This window comes from Bactrocera dorsalis, chromosome 3 (assembly GCF_023373825.1).
Source record: "Bactrocera dorsalis isolate Fly_Bdor chromosome 3, ASM2337382v1, whole genome shotgun sequence".
Taxonomy (NCBI): domain Eukaryota; kingdom Metazoa; phylum Arthropoda; class Insecta; order Diptera; family Tephritidae; genus Bactrocera; species Bactrocera dorsalis.
This window is the reverse complement of record NC_064305.1, coordinates 53,081,224-53,095,802: the sequence shown is the minus strand read 5'-3', so window position 1 is coordinate 53,095,802 and position 14,579 is coordinate 53,081,224. Positions and strand designations below refer to the sequence as shown.

General features: G+C 36.8%; 2 protein-coding genes across 2 annotated transcripts; both read left to right on the top strand.

The window, feature by feature from the left end:
- Positions 1 to 83: 83 nt before the first annotated feature.
- LOC105225411 (nucleoporin seh1) lies at positions 84 to 1,690 on the top strand. The gene is made up of 5 exons (XM_011203850.3): positions 84 to 264; positions 315 to 755; positions 807 to 1,015; positions 1,072 to 1,214; positions 1,268 to 1,690. Exons 1-5 carry the CDS (start codon positions 154 to 156, stop codon positions 1,435 to 1,437), a joined length of 1,074 nt encoding a protein of 357 aa, XP_011202152.2. The 5' UTR covers positions 84 to 153; the 3' UTR covers positions 1,438 to 1,690.
- A 654-nt stretch (positions 1,691 to 2,344) lies between these two features.
- On the top strand, positions 2,345 to 3,943 carry LOC105225410 (nucleoporin seh1). The gene is made up of 5 exons (XM_011203849.4): positions 2,345 to 2,572; positions 2,651 to 3,091; positions 3,193 to 3,398; positions 3,460 to 3,602; positions 3,659 to 3,943. Exons 1-5 carry the CDS (start codon positions 2,462 to 2,464, stop codon positions 3,826 to 3,828), a joined length of 1,071 nt encoding a protein of 356 aa, XP_011202151.1. The 5' UTR covers positions 2,345 to 2,461; the 3' UTR covers positions 3,829 to 3,943.
- The last annotated feature ends 10,636 nt before the right edge of the window (positions 3,944 to 14,579 follow it).

Here is a 14,579-nt window from a genome sequence, read left to right as displayed (position 1 = left end):
TTTATTATAAAACTAAAATTTCCCAATTAATTTATTGCATCTATTGGCACCCTGTGTGGGATTTCACAGTATAAATTTGTATCTTTTCTGCTACATTGCTACGATAATTTGAGATTGTTGTCAATAAACATACATCTTCGTTTAATTTACAAAATGTTTGAAGTCGATCCTATATCAGCTGACCACAAAGACGTAATCCATGATGTCGCATTTGATTATTACGGTCGACGAATGGGTACTTGTTCAAGTGATCAAACAGTAAAGGTAAGAGGTTGGAAAATTATTTTATTTTTGAGTAATACATAAATTTCTAGATATGGGATGAAGATGAATTCGGAAAGTTAACAGTTTCCAGTAGTTGGAAGGCGCATTCTGGTTCTATTTGGCGAATATCATGGGCACATCCCGAATTTGGACAAGTTTTAGCTACGTGCTCATTTGACCGCACAGCTTCTGTATGGGAAGAAGTTGCTGGTGAAAAAGTAGCAGCCACAATGACACCAGCTCGTCGTTGGGTGCGGCGAACGACTCTTGTAGACTCACGAACAAGTGTAACTGATATAGAATTTGCTCCCAAATACTTAGGACTTTTGCTAGCTACAGTATCCGCTGATGGTATTATTCGAATATACGAAGCTCCGGATATAATGAACCTGTCGCAGTGGCCTGTTCAGCACGAAATAACATGCAAATTGCCCTTAACCTGTATATCATGGAATACTTCTACATATAAACTTTCCTCACATCTTTTAGCGGTAAGTTAAGGGAAAAGGGTAAAATTCTGTATATTAAATAAGTTTTTACAGGCTGGTAGTGATGATACAGCAATGAATACAGGTAAAGTATTTATATTTGCATACAATGAAAGCGCAAGAAAGTGTGCTGAAGTGGAAACTATAAGTGAAATAAATCAGCCAGTAACTGATTTGGCGTTTGCTCCTGCTGCCGGTCGGAGATTTCATATTCTGTCTGTTGCTAGTAAGGATTTATTCATTGTAAACATTCGTGGACAAAAGTATATAACTATATGATGAAATGGAATATTTAATATATAAGATTTTATCAATTTAGTGATTCTACTTCGAATATGACACTTGAAACCCAAACCACAAGGTTTAGTGATCATAATTGTCCCGTTTGGAGAGTGTGTTGGAACATGCTGGGAACGATGTTGATATCTACTGGTGACGATGGTTGCGTTCGTATTTGGCGATGTAAGTTTATTGCTGAAAATATTAAAATCTTTTTATATCCTCTGTTCTTGTAGTGAATTATACAAGGAACTGGAAATGTGCTGTCGTTTTAAAAGCGGAAGGAAGTTTATCGCCATACGAAACAAATCTTAACTCCCCGACTTTTACTACCGCTGCAGTTGCTACTGCGAAATATTATAAAAAAGGAACAATTAGCAATCCTAGCCAAGTTCCTTGGCATTAACATAAATGTATAAAAAATATGCTAGTGTGTGTGCCGGGCAGCACAGGAAATTTATTTTATATATTTTAAGGTTGTTTTATATCGAGTAGTTTCTAGTTAGTATGTAGTACTCACAACAAGGAAAAAAAGTAATGTGTCTTCGTTAATAGGATGGTTGGTTTAAAGTTGTTAAAATACCAATTGAATTGTATCTATTATGGGATAATGCTTATAAATACATACATACATATGTTCTATATATGTATTTACGAAATACTTCTTTTATTTATTGGATAAGTATTAACAGCAAGCTACAATTTCTCATAGTATGATTTTATATCGTCGCCTGAAATGCAAAATAACGTAACATTTTCGGAAATGAATGAAACACGAAATAAAATGGAACATGAGTGAAAAAAATTTAATATTGGTTTAAACTGGTTTATATCTGAGCGTAAAACCTGAAAATGTTGAATATATGTGATATTATGATTGTAATTTGAAGTAGTGAAGCGTAATCAATAAGACACCCAATTTCGAATATTTTGATGATACGTTATATTGCATTTCAGATGACGATATGTACAATTTATATGAACAGAGAATAAAGTCGTAGATATAGGGAGTTTTATGTGAGGGTCAAATTCCTGCGCACCCGTTGAAACAGAAACTTTATAGTACTTTCCGCTTTCTTTCTTAGCATTTCGCAATATTTACTGACTCGATAAAAATATGTTGTTTATTTTGACATGCATAAATAACACAAATATACTACTTTGCTTTTTCTACTATTATTAGAATTGTTGTAAATATTTAACTGTTGCCTAAGCTAGGATCTAGACGACCAATATAATAGCGCAAACACTATCGACGTATAACTTATTCGTTTTCTAATATTGGTTAAAAAAAGTTTTCTTATTGTGTCACCCTGTGTTATCTGCATACTGTGACATTTGAGTTAATTTTTTTCATCAATTATTTTACATTTTAGTCAATGTACATCGCGCGCTAAGTTGTGCATTTTAACTTTGTTTATATTGTGGAAATGTTTGAAGTCGAACTGATATCAGCAGATCACAAAGATGTCATCCACGATGTCGCATTTGATTATTACGGTCGACGAATGGCAACTTGCTCTAGTGACCAAACCGTAAAGGTTTGTACTCCAAAAGACTTACATATGCCGACTATTCTTGTTAAGACTAGGGTTTTTTGTTTTTTTTTATTACCAAAGGTTTGGGATGAAGACGAAAAAGGCAATTGGATTGAATCCAGTAATTGGAAAGCACATTCCGGTTCTATCTGGCGAATCTCCTGGGCTCATCCAGAATTTGGGCAAGTTCTAGTTACATGCTCATTTGATCGAACGGCGTCTGTGTGGGAAGAAATAGTTGGAGAAAAAGTTGCATCCCTATCGACTCCTTCACGTCGTTGGGTACGTCGAATGACTCTGGATGATTCACGTACAAGCGTTTCTGATGTTAAATTTGCTCCTAAATATTTGGGACTAATGTTGGCCACAACATCGGCTGATGGTATAATTAGGATTTATGAAGCACCAGACATAATGAACCTCACCCAATGGCCTGTTTTGCATGAAATTGCTAATAAATTGCCATTGAGTTGCATATCATGGAATACTTCAACATACATGTTATCTTCACAACTTTTAGCGGTGAGTTATAACACTTCATTATTATTTCAGCAGAAATAATGTGTATATGTATATACTTATATTTTTATATGAACACTTGATATATATCAAACTATTTGTAGGCGGGAAGTGACGAGACAGCTACACATACCGGAAAAGTTTTTATTTTTGCATATAGTGAAACTCGCAAATGGGTTAAAACAGATGCAATTAATGAAATCACACAACCAGTTACTGATTTAGCGTTTGCACCTAATCCTGGTAGGACATTTCATATGCTCGCGGTAGCAAGTAAAGACTTATATATTGTCAATATCCGAGGAGTGACGTAAGTATTTAGATCATTATCCAAAATGTTTTTATTATGTTAATTAAAACTATTTATTTAGAGATGCATCCGCAAACACTAAACTTGATATACAAGCAACCAAATTTAGTGATCATAACTGTCCTGTTTGGAGAGTTTGTTGGAATATGCTAGCGACAATGTTAATTTCAACTGGCGATGATGGATGTGTGCGAATTTGGAGAAGTATTTTAATATATGGAGTGATACCATAAATATTAAATTTTTTTATGTTTGCGTAGAAAATTATACCAAGGATTGGAAATGTGCCGCCGTAATAAAAGCGGAAGGAAGTTATCCGTCCTACGAACCAAGTCTAAATTCCCCGGTAATGACTGTCTCTGCTGCTGCAACTGCCAAATACTATAAAAAAGGTTCAATTAGTAACCCAAATCAAGTGCCATGGCATTAGTTTGAATGAATTTTAGATTTGCTTAATGTTAATCTAGAGAGTACGTCTCGGAAATTATTTAAACTTAAGATATTGATTTGTTAATTTAAATAAAGAGAGATTGTTTTATATCTAACGTTGTGCGAATTGTTTTTAAAGAATTACATATGAGCTTAATATTTGAAGAATGTTTCATACAGCAATTTAAGCTCCTACTTATGCAGAATGTATCTCAACATACCAAACATATGTCCAGCATGCCAGGAGTCCCCGCAAGACTCCAACCATCTCTTTGCATACCCAACCAACCCCACTCATCTAACACCACTCTCCCTATGGTCCTACGCCGTCGTCGAAAAGCGCTTTTCCTGGGCCTTCCGTTAGAAGATCTCGATGACAACTTACCTGAACCTTACTAGCCAACCGGCGATTATGTATCCGTTACAACAACAACAACAGATGGCCATATAATCTAGAGTGACACTTGCACTGGATATTGTAACATACTTATCCTGAGATGTTTCTCTATGCATCCGCATCATCAAATCGAGCCGCCAAAAGAATCGTAGAATCGTAATTTTGCCTCTATTTCTGCCGCCTATATATGTATGTATTTTGATACTTTAGTATACAATCATCTATCAATAAAATTCTAAGTTTCATCGAATCGCGCGTATCGTTAATGTGATTAATGTCGTGAATGTTAACAATGATACCGTGTCAAATCCTTAATTAAGAACTGAAACAAAACAATATTGAATTGAAAATTTGTTTTTCGTACGTAATTACTTGTATCCTTCGTTCAGATTTTGGATATAAGAAAAAGAGGTGTTGGTGAATATGAAAACCCAAGAATTAAATTTGATAAAATACTTTGCTTATAAAGTTTGTTGACTTGTATAGCCATTCTAATTATATCGATCTCACCTAGCCATCATTTACATATAAAAATAGGCGTTTTATGAGCGTTCATATGTATGTAAGTAAAATACTTTTAAAATACTGCTGTGACCTTTACAAAAGACATCAAAGCAAGGGGTTTATAATCGAAAAGCACCCAAAATTATAAGCGTTTAAAAGACAATTGCAAAACATGTTTTTTAAGTAACGTAATTACACGTTTTCTACATGCTTAAAAAACACGTATTTTATATGAAATTTGTAAGCATTTTAAACATTTACTTTGTTTTAGATATGTTTTTATTATTGATACATTTAAAAAATAATTTATAATATTATTTTTTTTTTAATATAATAATATTAAATTAAAAGGTAAAATTAGCAACTTCATTGTTATTTCATTTGAAAAAGCATTAGTACTATTTTAGTTAACTTTTTTTGTTCCTTTAATTTTAATACGATTTTTTGCGTACTGGAAATATGACATAGAAGCAAACACAAAGTCCTCTTCTACGCCTCCATTTTCAGCGAAAGTTTCTGCAATAGAATTTAAATATGAATATAAAAATGTAACTAGAAACCTAGTAAACGTATTTCACCAACGACGAATGGCAGTAACGATAGGGAAAGAGGAAGTGCTCCTGATTAAAAAATGTAAGGGTTATAAGTTCCGCAAACGCTTAGTTTACGAGATATTCGACCACCCACACCAACACACTTTTACTTCAAATTTATTAAATTAAACTATACACATCTAAATACATCCACATTTTTCACTTTATGCTGGATTTTTACCTAAGAAATTTTTATTTTAAACTAGCTGACCCCGCAGCCGTTGTCCTGCGTTAAATTACTTATATCGTTTGAAATGAAAAGAAAGTTAAATTTATCATTTCATTTTTTTTTTTCAATGTAACGCAGCTTTATAAACAACATTTTTCGGTTTCTGTTCCGGTGTACAGAAAAGATGGTTTTCCAATTCGTGAGCACGCTACGGCCGTCTGAAAAACGTAGCATTTCCACATTTATGCCTCACACTATGCGACTATCTTTAGGTCCTGTTGACTGTCATCTCAAATTCAATTTTCACTGGAAACGGAATACGATTGAACTGAAATGGCAAATCGTTAGAACTCAAAGGAATTCGTAGGATCAAGCATTCTCTCCTTTGTATTCGATAGGTGCGCCACTATCAGTCGGGTTCCATTACACAGTTTCGGCGCATGAAGATTGGGAAACATAATAACGACAGATCCAACTATGAGACGCAAATGATGGTGGCATACCAAGCCTCTTCAAAAAATTTAGAAATTCCACTGGATAACTCACGACAACGTCTTCATTGTCACGACGATCGATCGATTTGTATGAGCGCAAGTCTCCCGGAATTTGATCTTGAATCTTCCAGTTGAAGTCAACAACATCGGTATTTTAGGCAGCTATCATTGTGCGTGCACTTAAGGAATCGTAGTTATGATAATTTGGCCAATGTCCGAACATTTGTGATGAGTTTATCCTTCGTGAATTGATAAAGGGAAGATGGAATTGATATCGAACCACCGGAAGTATCAACCGAAATTGAACCATTTCCAATTTTTAGCGAAGACGATGTAAAATGTCTTTGACAATGTCGATGATTATATCGAAAAGTATGCGAACTTCATTTTCATTCCAGTGATTAACGTGTTCCAGCAAATGTAATTGCTGGCTTATTTCTCCAAAACTTGCACATACCGTAGCATTCACAGTACGCAAAGACTCAAATGAAGTTAAACCGCGTACATTAATCAATTGCAGCTGAAGGTAGAAACAATCGTAATTTTTCGGGTAGATTGTGTAAATTCGTCCTAATGCATTCGTGGATAAGACAACTGGATGTCAATCTACTGATTGGCCTTGCTTTCTGCGTAACTATTCGACGATGCATTCCATGTATAATATCAAGGTATTTTCGAATAGAGCAATGTTCTAACGAATACATCACTGACGAAAGTTAAGAAAAGACTTCAATGTTAATTTTGTTGCTGGCGATGTTTCCACTGGCTATACTGTATTCTCTGGGATGAAATACACTCTTTGGCCATTCTCCAAATTAACTGCGAGACGCACAACAGTCGGAAAACGTTCATGAATTGCAAAACTAAATATCCTACAAAGCGCTTTATTGCAGTTCACGTATCGACCGTATCGTTCAAGACCAATAATCGCCATGTTGCTTCCTTTGGTGACGTACTTACAAACGTATTTTATCGATTACACCAATACTCAACATTGACATGAATTTTGATTGTGAATTAGACTACAGTGGCGAATATGATCCATGTGTTGTCAACTTCGATACTCACGCCTCTAAATTGAATGCTAAATGTTCTGCCATTGTCGTCTGGTGAGCAACGCCGATAGAGTGGATATCCATCATTTCTAGTTTGTGTTTCCGAAAGAAAAGTACGTGGATACTGTTTCGTGCATTTATTTACAGACATTTAAACCGAAGTGGTGTTGTGGTGTCCGCAAGGTCCATGAACCTTATTGGTTTTCATCACTTCGTATAATACTGGATCTTTCTTTGCATCAGGAATTGCCGCATTATTGAATGATTTCATCAATTTGATCTGGTGTAACCACCTTCCACCATCCAAAGAAGAATGTGTGCGTGCGGCAAACCTCTCTTTTGCCACTCAACATAGGGCGTTGCTTCAAGATAATGTCCATGGAAGCTGTTGAAAAGTCTTGCTATGACATCGTGACGATCGCTTTCTGATTGATCGCGACCCATAATACCGCACGTATAACATCGCATCCTGGGAGTACTCGTTCATGTGGCTTGGGCTGCTAATGTATGTTGATGCCAAAAGAACGCCGACCGATATAAGCGCGACCTCTTCATGGCATCGTGACAAATTTCAAGCTGTAATTGATCACTTTGTGTGAAAAACACATAACATTTTCACGGAATAATTTTCAAAAATTTTTGAAGCAAACGCCAAATTTGAAAGATTTAAATAATTTAAAAACAAAACAAAAAAATTTAATAAAAACATTTGTAAAATTGTAAAATTAACTTTTTGGAATTGTTCAATTTTCCGACTTTTCCTCGTGAAAGACATACAGGTTCTTTATTTCTAAACCTTTCCCGATCCACGACGAACAACCTCTTAAAATTTCATCAATATTGGTTCAGCCGTTCTCTTAGCGTTGTTAATAAACAAACATTCATTCGTTTCTATGGGAAAAAGAAAAGGACCGTTTTTAGGGGTTTTCCGGCAATTTTTCGAGTTTTTTTCTCCGCATAAACCATCCCTGAACCTCAACGAACATTTTAAAAAAGAATTATCAAATTTAGTTCAGTCGTATTAAAGTGATGAGCGTACATACATTTTGGCGATTCATTTTTATTTCAAAAATTACTGTTTTAATAAATAACTAGTTAATATTATATAATATTACGTACACAGAAATGAGTACTACGCGAAAGTATATACTTCAGTCACCCCGCTATGATATAAATTTTACAATATTATCATAGATTTCGAACCACGTTCTGGTAAATCATCGACATTTTTAGCCACTATGTGTCGCTGTATCCACTTCTGTATAAATGCCTTCGATTTTCTCATATATTTAGCAGCCGCTGATTGCGACATTTTGGGACCTTTCGGGTGGATGCAACGGAACACAGCTTCGTAACGCTACGCGTACTTAGCACTCATGGCGTTTAACGTGATTTTCTTTCAAAAAATCAACGACAACTAAACCTTTGTTGACAATGTATCAAAGACAAAGCTTCCCTCTATCGGTTGGCGAAGGAATTAAAGCGAAATCTTTCATTAACTGTCGGTAAAGTCAACCACGCTCTTACTTGACAGACTGTACACATTATGTTGATATGGCTGCAATTCGAGTGCGATGTTGACGATATAAAAACTTTAGTCTTACAACTTTTAAGCGCGTACATTTTTTTTCAGGTCATAAATTAAGAGGAGGGCATAAAAAAGCTATGTCATGAAAACTAGAGCTGATAGAGACAAACTGATTACAGATTTGAATACGGCGCACCCAAATTAACTAGAATCAGTTGATAAATTCAAAGAAGCAAATTGAGTGTTGGCCTGTGTAATTAAAAGTATCAAACGCACCTAATTTAACAATTTTAAAAACAATTTAACACAACTTATCAGCACAATTTCTAACGTCGAAAATGACATGTTGCAAAACTCTTATTTATGCAAGCTTGCTGCAATCTTAATTTACAAAACGCTTACCATTATGTTGGTTGGGCAGTTTTTGACGATCTAAATACCTCGATGGATACATGTACATACATACATATATGTATGAGGAGTAACATCGAATCGCACTGTAAACATAACTATATTTCAATTTTGTTAAATATTTAAGATTATGTCAAATTTTCGAAACTCGTATTGGGTATGTGCATAATTTGTAGGATGGAGTCATGTGTAGAAGTTCACGCAAGTGAGGAAAGTTCTCTGATCGCCATTCACTTGGGAGTGGCCAGAAACGATTATTTTACATATGGCTCAAGCAGTTCACGACTTCCGGTCTTTGACCAAGTATCCTCTGAGTAGCCTAAGAACATCCTTTTGAAGGTGAACTAAAGTGAGAAGAAACATCCCCTCCACAGCGTTGTGGGTTTAGGATCCGCCACGTAGAAAACGCACCCAATGAAAAGAAACAACAAGCCTCGGATGAGTGACCCCCCTTTTGATGACGACCATGGTAAAACGAATTCAGGGCATGCACCTGAAATTTCCGGTCACTTAATTGGGAAGGTGTCGCTGCCCAGCTGGTTGATGTTCTCGTAAAGATAAAGGCTGACATCACCGCCGTCCAAGAAATGCGATGGACGGGACAAGGACAGAGACGAGTAGGTCCTTGCGACATTTTCTACAGAGGCCATATAAAGGAGCGCAATTTTGGTGTGGGATCCGTGGTGGGAGAAAGACTCCGTCAGCGACTACTATCATTCACTCCGGTGAATGAACGTCTAGCCACAAACCGCATCAAAGCAAGGTTCTTCAACATATCACTGATTTGCGTCCACGCCCCAATGGAAGACAGGGACGATGAGACCAAAGATGCCTTCTATGAGCGCTTGGAGCGCACTTATGAGAGCTGCCCCCCCCCACGATATCAAAATCGTGCTTGGTGACTTTAACGTCAGGGTGGGCAAAGAAGGTATGTTTGGGACTACGGTCGGTAAAGGCTGAGGCTGATTGACTTCGCCGGGGCCCGAAATACGGTTATCTGTAGTACTAGTTTCCAGCACAAGAAAATACATCAAGCCTCCTGGCTGTCTCCGGATCGAAAAGCCGCCAATCAGATCAATCATGTTGTGATAGACGGAAGACACGTCTCCAGTGTTCTAGACGTGCGTACGCTCCGAGGTCCCAGCATCGACTCGGACCACTATCTTTTTGCAGCAAAAAACGCACGCCAACAAACACAGGGAATGTTCGACGTCGAGAAATTGCAATCACAACAGCCGAACGATTTTCTACTCGACTTGCACTCTCTGAGAGCACTCGTCAATAACTCGGTATAAGGAAACTGTGGGACGGCATTTCAAACTCTTTACGTACAGCTGCAACTGAAACCATTGGTTTTCGGAAAATGCAAAAAAACAGCTGGTATGACGAGGAGTGCCGTGTCGCAGCGGAGAGAAAACAGACTGCCTACCTCGCAACGTTACGATCGACCACAACACGTGCGGGATGGGATAGGTACCGAGAGTTGAAGAGGGAAGCGAGACGCATTTGCAGAAAGAAAAAGAAAGAGGCCGAAATGCATGAGTATGAAGAGCTTGATAAGCTGGCCGTCAGGGGTAATACTCGAAAATTCTACGAAAAAATGCGGCGACTTACAGAAGGTTTCAAGACGGGTGCATACTCATGTAGAACCCCCAAAAGTGATCTAGTCACCGATGTGACCGATTATGTGAAAGATTAAAGCCCACCGTCAACAAACTGATTTGACCTTATCAGTGTGGCTTTAGACCTGGCAAATCAACAACCGACCAGATATTCACCATGCACCAAATCTTGGAAAAGAATCGTGAAAGGAGAATCGACACGCACCACCTCTTCATCGATTTCAACGCTGCTTTTGACAGCACGAAAAGGTGCTGCTTTTATGCCGCGATGTCTGAATATGGTATTCCCGGAAAACGGATACGGCTGTGTAACTGACGTTGACAGCTCCGTCAGGACCGGGAAGGACCTCTCCGAGCCGTTCGATACCAAACGAGGTTTCAGACAAGGCGGCTCCCTTTCGTGCGACTTCTTCAATCTGCTGCTGGAGAAAATAATTCGAGCGTAATCAAACAGGTACAATCTTTTATAAGAGTGTACAGTAGGCATATAACAAATACAGCTGCTGGCGTATGCTGATGATATTGATATCATCGGCCTCAACACCCGCGCCGTTAGTTCTGCTTTCTCCAGACTGGACAAAGAAGCAAAGCAAATGGGTCTGGCAGTGAACGAGGTCAAAACGAAATATCTCCTGTCATCAAACAAACAGTCTTCGCATTCGCGACTTGGCTCTGACGCCACTGTTGATAGTCATAACTTTGAAGTCGTAGATAATTTCGTTTATTTTGGAACCAGCGTAAACACCACCAACAATGTCAGCCTAGAAATCCAACGCGGGATAACTCTTACCAACAGGTGCTACTTCGGACTGAGTAGGCAATTGAGAAGTAAAGTCCTCTCTCGACAAACAAAAACCAAACTCTATAAGTCACTCATAATTCCCGTCCTGCGATATGGTGCAGAGGCCTGGACGATGACAACAACTGATGAGTCGACATTGCGAGTTTTCGAGAGAAAAGTTCTGCGAAAGATTTATGGTCCTTTGTGCGTTGGCCACGGCGAATATCGCATTCGATGGAACGATGAGCTGTATGAGATATATGATGACATTGACATAGTTCAGCGAATTAAAAGACAGCGGCTACGCTGGATAAGTCATGTTGTCCGAATGGACGAAAACACTTCAGCTCTGAAAGTATTCAACGCAGTACCCGCCGGGGGGAGCAGAGGATGAGGAAGACCTCCACACCGTTGGAAGGACCAAGGGGAAAAGGACCTGGCTTCGCTTGGAATATATTATTAGCGAAAAGAAGAAACGACTGGCGCGCTGTTGTTAACTCGGCTTTAATCGCGTAAGCGGTGTCTATGCCAATAAAGAAGAAGAAGAAGATGATCAACCTTATCCTAAACTTCGCGTAAATAAATCCTTCCCATATATTTTTATTTTCACGCGAACGAAAAATTCGTATTGTGGACAATTTTCAGATGGATTGACCTCACATTGGGTAGAAACTTGAAAATCTATTGGAAGAATCATGTAACTTCATTAAAAATACATGCACTTTCTCATTTTTTTTTAACCCTTTCCTTTATCATAAAAAAAGTTTTTAAAATGAAGTAAATGGTTAATAAGCTAACATTTTATTAATATTTGTTCCCTAACTAACAATTTTGTGAACTTTTGTGGATTTTCTTAAATCTAAACAAATAAAAATTGTTGCCTACATACTCCGCCTGCTGGTAAATCCGTCATAGGCTTTTCGACATGAAGAAATCAAATTTAATAATTCAACTGTTCTTGAACATTCTAAAATTTAGCGCTCTCGATCACAAACCTCTCTTCTTCTCTTCAGTAATACTGTTATTGATCGGCAGCTTCATGAAATTACTTCTACCTGAGATAATTTCGAAGAATGTAGTGCAGTCCATGATTTTTCTGTCCATGTAAGCGATAATTTGTGAAGAAATTGGGATACATACATACATACCTCTGATGATAGAGATCTTCCAACTTTTCGACTGATTTTTCATTTTTTTATAGTCTTGAAATCATACCATGTACATCCGGAAGCATAGACTCATAACTTTGGCAGTAGACTTACATGTATTCCACTGAGCAATAAACCAGACTCTCTTCAAGCTTTAGAAGTTAATATGGAACGTGTTCTTCATGACATATAACTTGAAAAAGTACTCAAAATTTGGATTCATCGAATTCGTTTCTGCAAAAGAAGCCGTGCATTGCATCGTAGTTATATTCAGAGCATAATAGTGTGTGTGTGTGTTTTTTTGGAAAAGAAATCGTATCACTCTTTTTAGAAAACCCTATACTTTATAGAGTGTCTGACGTTTTCTTTTGGTTGTTAAAAATACCTTCATGTATTAAAATCAGTTTATATTGAACAAGTAAAAACATTGTGAAAAAGTTTTGCCAATTTTGACAAAACTTTACACTCAAATACAGCAAGAGAGAATATTGTCACCTAATATGTAAAATAACGTAACAACATTTTCAGAAATTGCAAGGGAAAGAATGATGCACGTAATAAAAGGGAACATGAGTGAAACACAAATTAAATATTGGTTAAACCCGGGTTATGTCTGATAGCAGAACCTTAAAATGTTAGACATATGTACTTATATGAATATAATTTGAAGTAGTGGATCATAATCAATGAAACACTCAACTTCGAATTTTTTGATCATAAGTTATTATGCATTTTAGGTAACGATATACTATTCTCTAAATGAAAAAAAAAAAAAATCAAACGGAGGGAATTTAAAATTCGAATATTCGATATTCATATAGTATGTAGGCTAGTATTGTCCCATTTTGTCCATTTTTAGCCCCACCACATAAGTACTATTTCCAGAAGAATATGATGTTTGTTTGTATCGGATGCTGGAAAATCTGTATATTATATATCTATATATGTAAGTGGTGGTATTGCCACGAGTATACTCAGTTTTTGACAAAAAAAAACACAATAATTACAGGAAATACTGTCTCTGAAATTCAATAACACTTGTCTATCGTGCCAGTTTGGCTTTGAAAAATAAGGTTGAATAGAAGTATTAAGTTGTCAAATACCTCCCTTCCGCTTTTTTGCTCTTTATTCAATGTTTAAAAAAAAGAAATGTGGTGTCGTGTGACACCAGGTAGGAACGAAGTTCCTTCGGCTAATGTAGAATCGATACATTTGCAAAAAAATATTGCTGATTAGTTTTTATTTAAGTACAGATAAGTATTAAGAAAATTTCGTATTTTAAGAAATAATGAATTACGTACAATAAAAAAAAAATTGTAATTCAAATTATTAACTAAAATAACAAAATAATAGTCAGTTTGGTAAAACCAAATGTGCATGCCTATAACTTGCCCAAGTAACTAAAAGAATTTCACATTTCCGAGTTCTCTACAATCGACTTGGAAGTTTTGGGTATAGGTGGTGTTTATACGCATTTCTTTGATTTAGCCGAGGCTTACTTTCGCTGCAGTTTCTTGCCCCATTGATGGGTTTCTTTTTGCAAAGGTGTGTGTTATTAAACATATAATGTCTCCATATAGTCTAGGTCTTCGAAACTTCTACTTTGACCCCAGCTTATTCCTTCCGTTCCGCGTGTAGCCTTATCTATTACTATATCCAATACGATGTTAAGGGAATATTTAAGTCTAGATTCAGAAATTTCAAGTAAAAAATGTAAATTAATATTTGTAAAATCTGAAAATATGTACCGGGGTCTAAATATACGGTTTCTTGAGGCTTGAACAGTTTGGATTGGATTTAAACAATTCGTGGTCATAAGGTGGCATACACTAAAGATATTAATTGTGCAAACTTGTATCCAGTTACATATATTCATAGCTACTTGATTTGTGTACTGAAAACTGAGTAAGCATGGTTGTTGTCCGATTTCGTCCATTTTCACAATGTTACATAAGAATGTAAGAAGAATGCCACGTACTAAATTTTGCCGAAATCGGTCAGTCGGGTCACGAGATATGGGATTACAACAAAAAGTTGGCAGTGCCACACT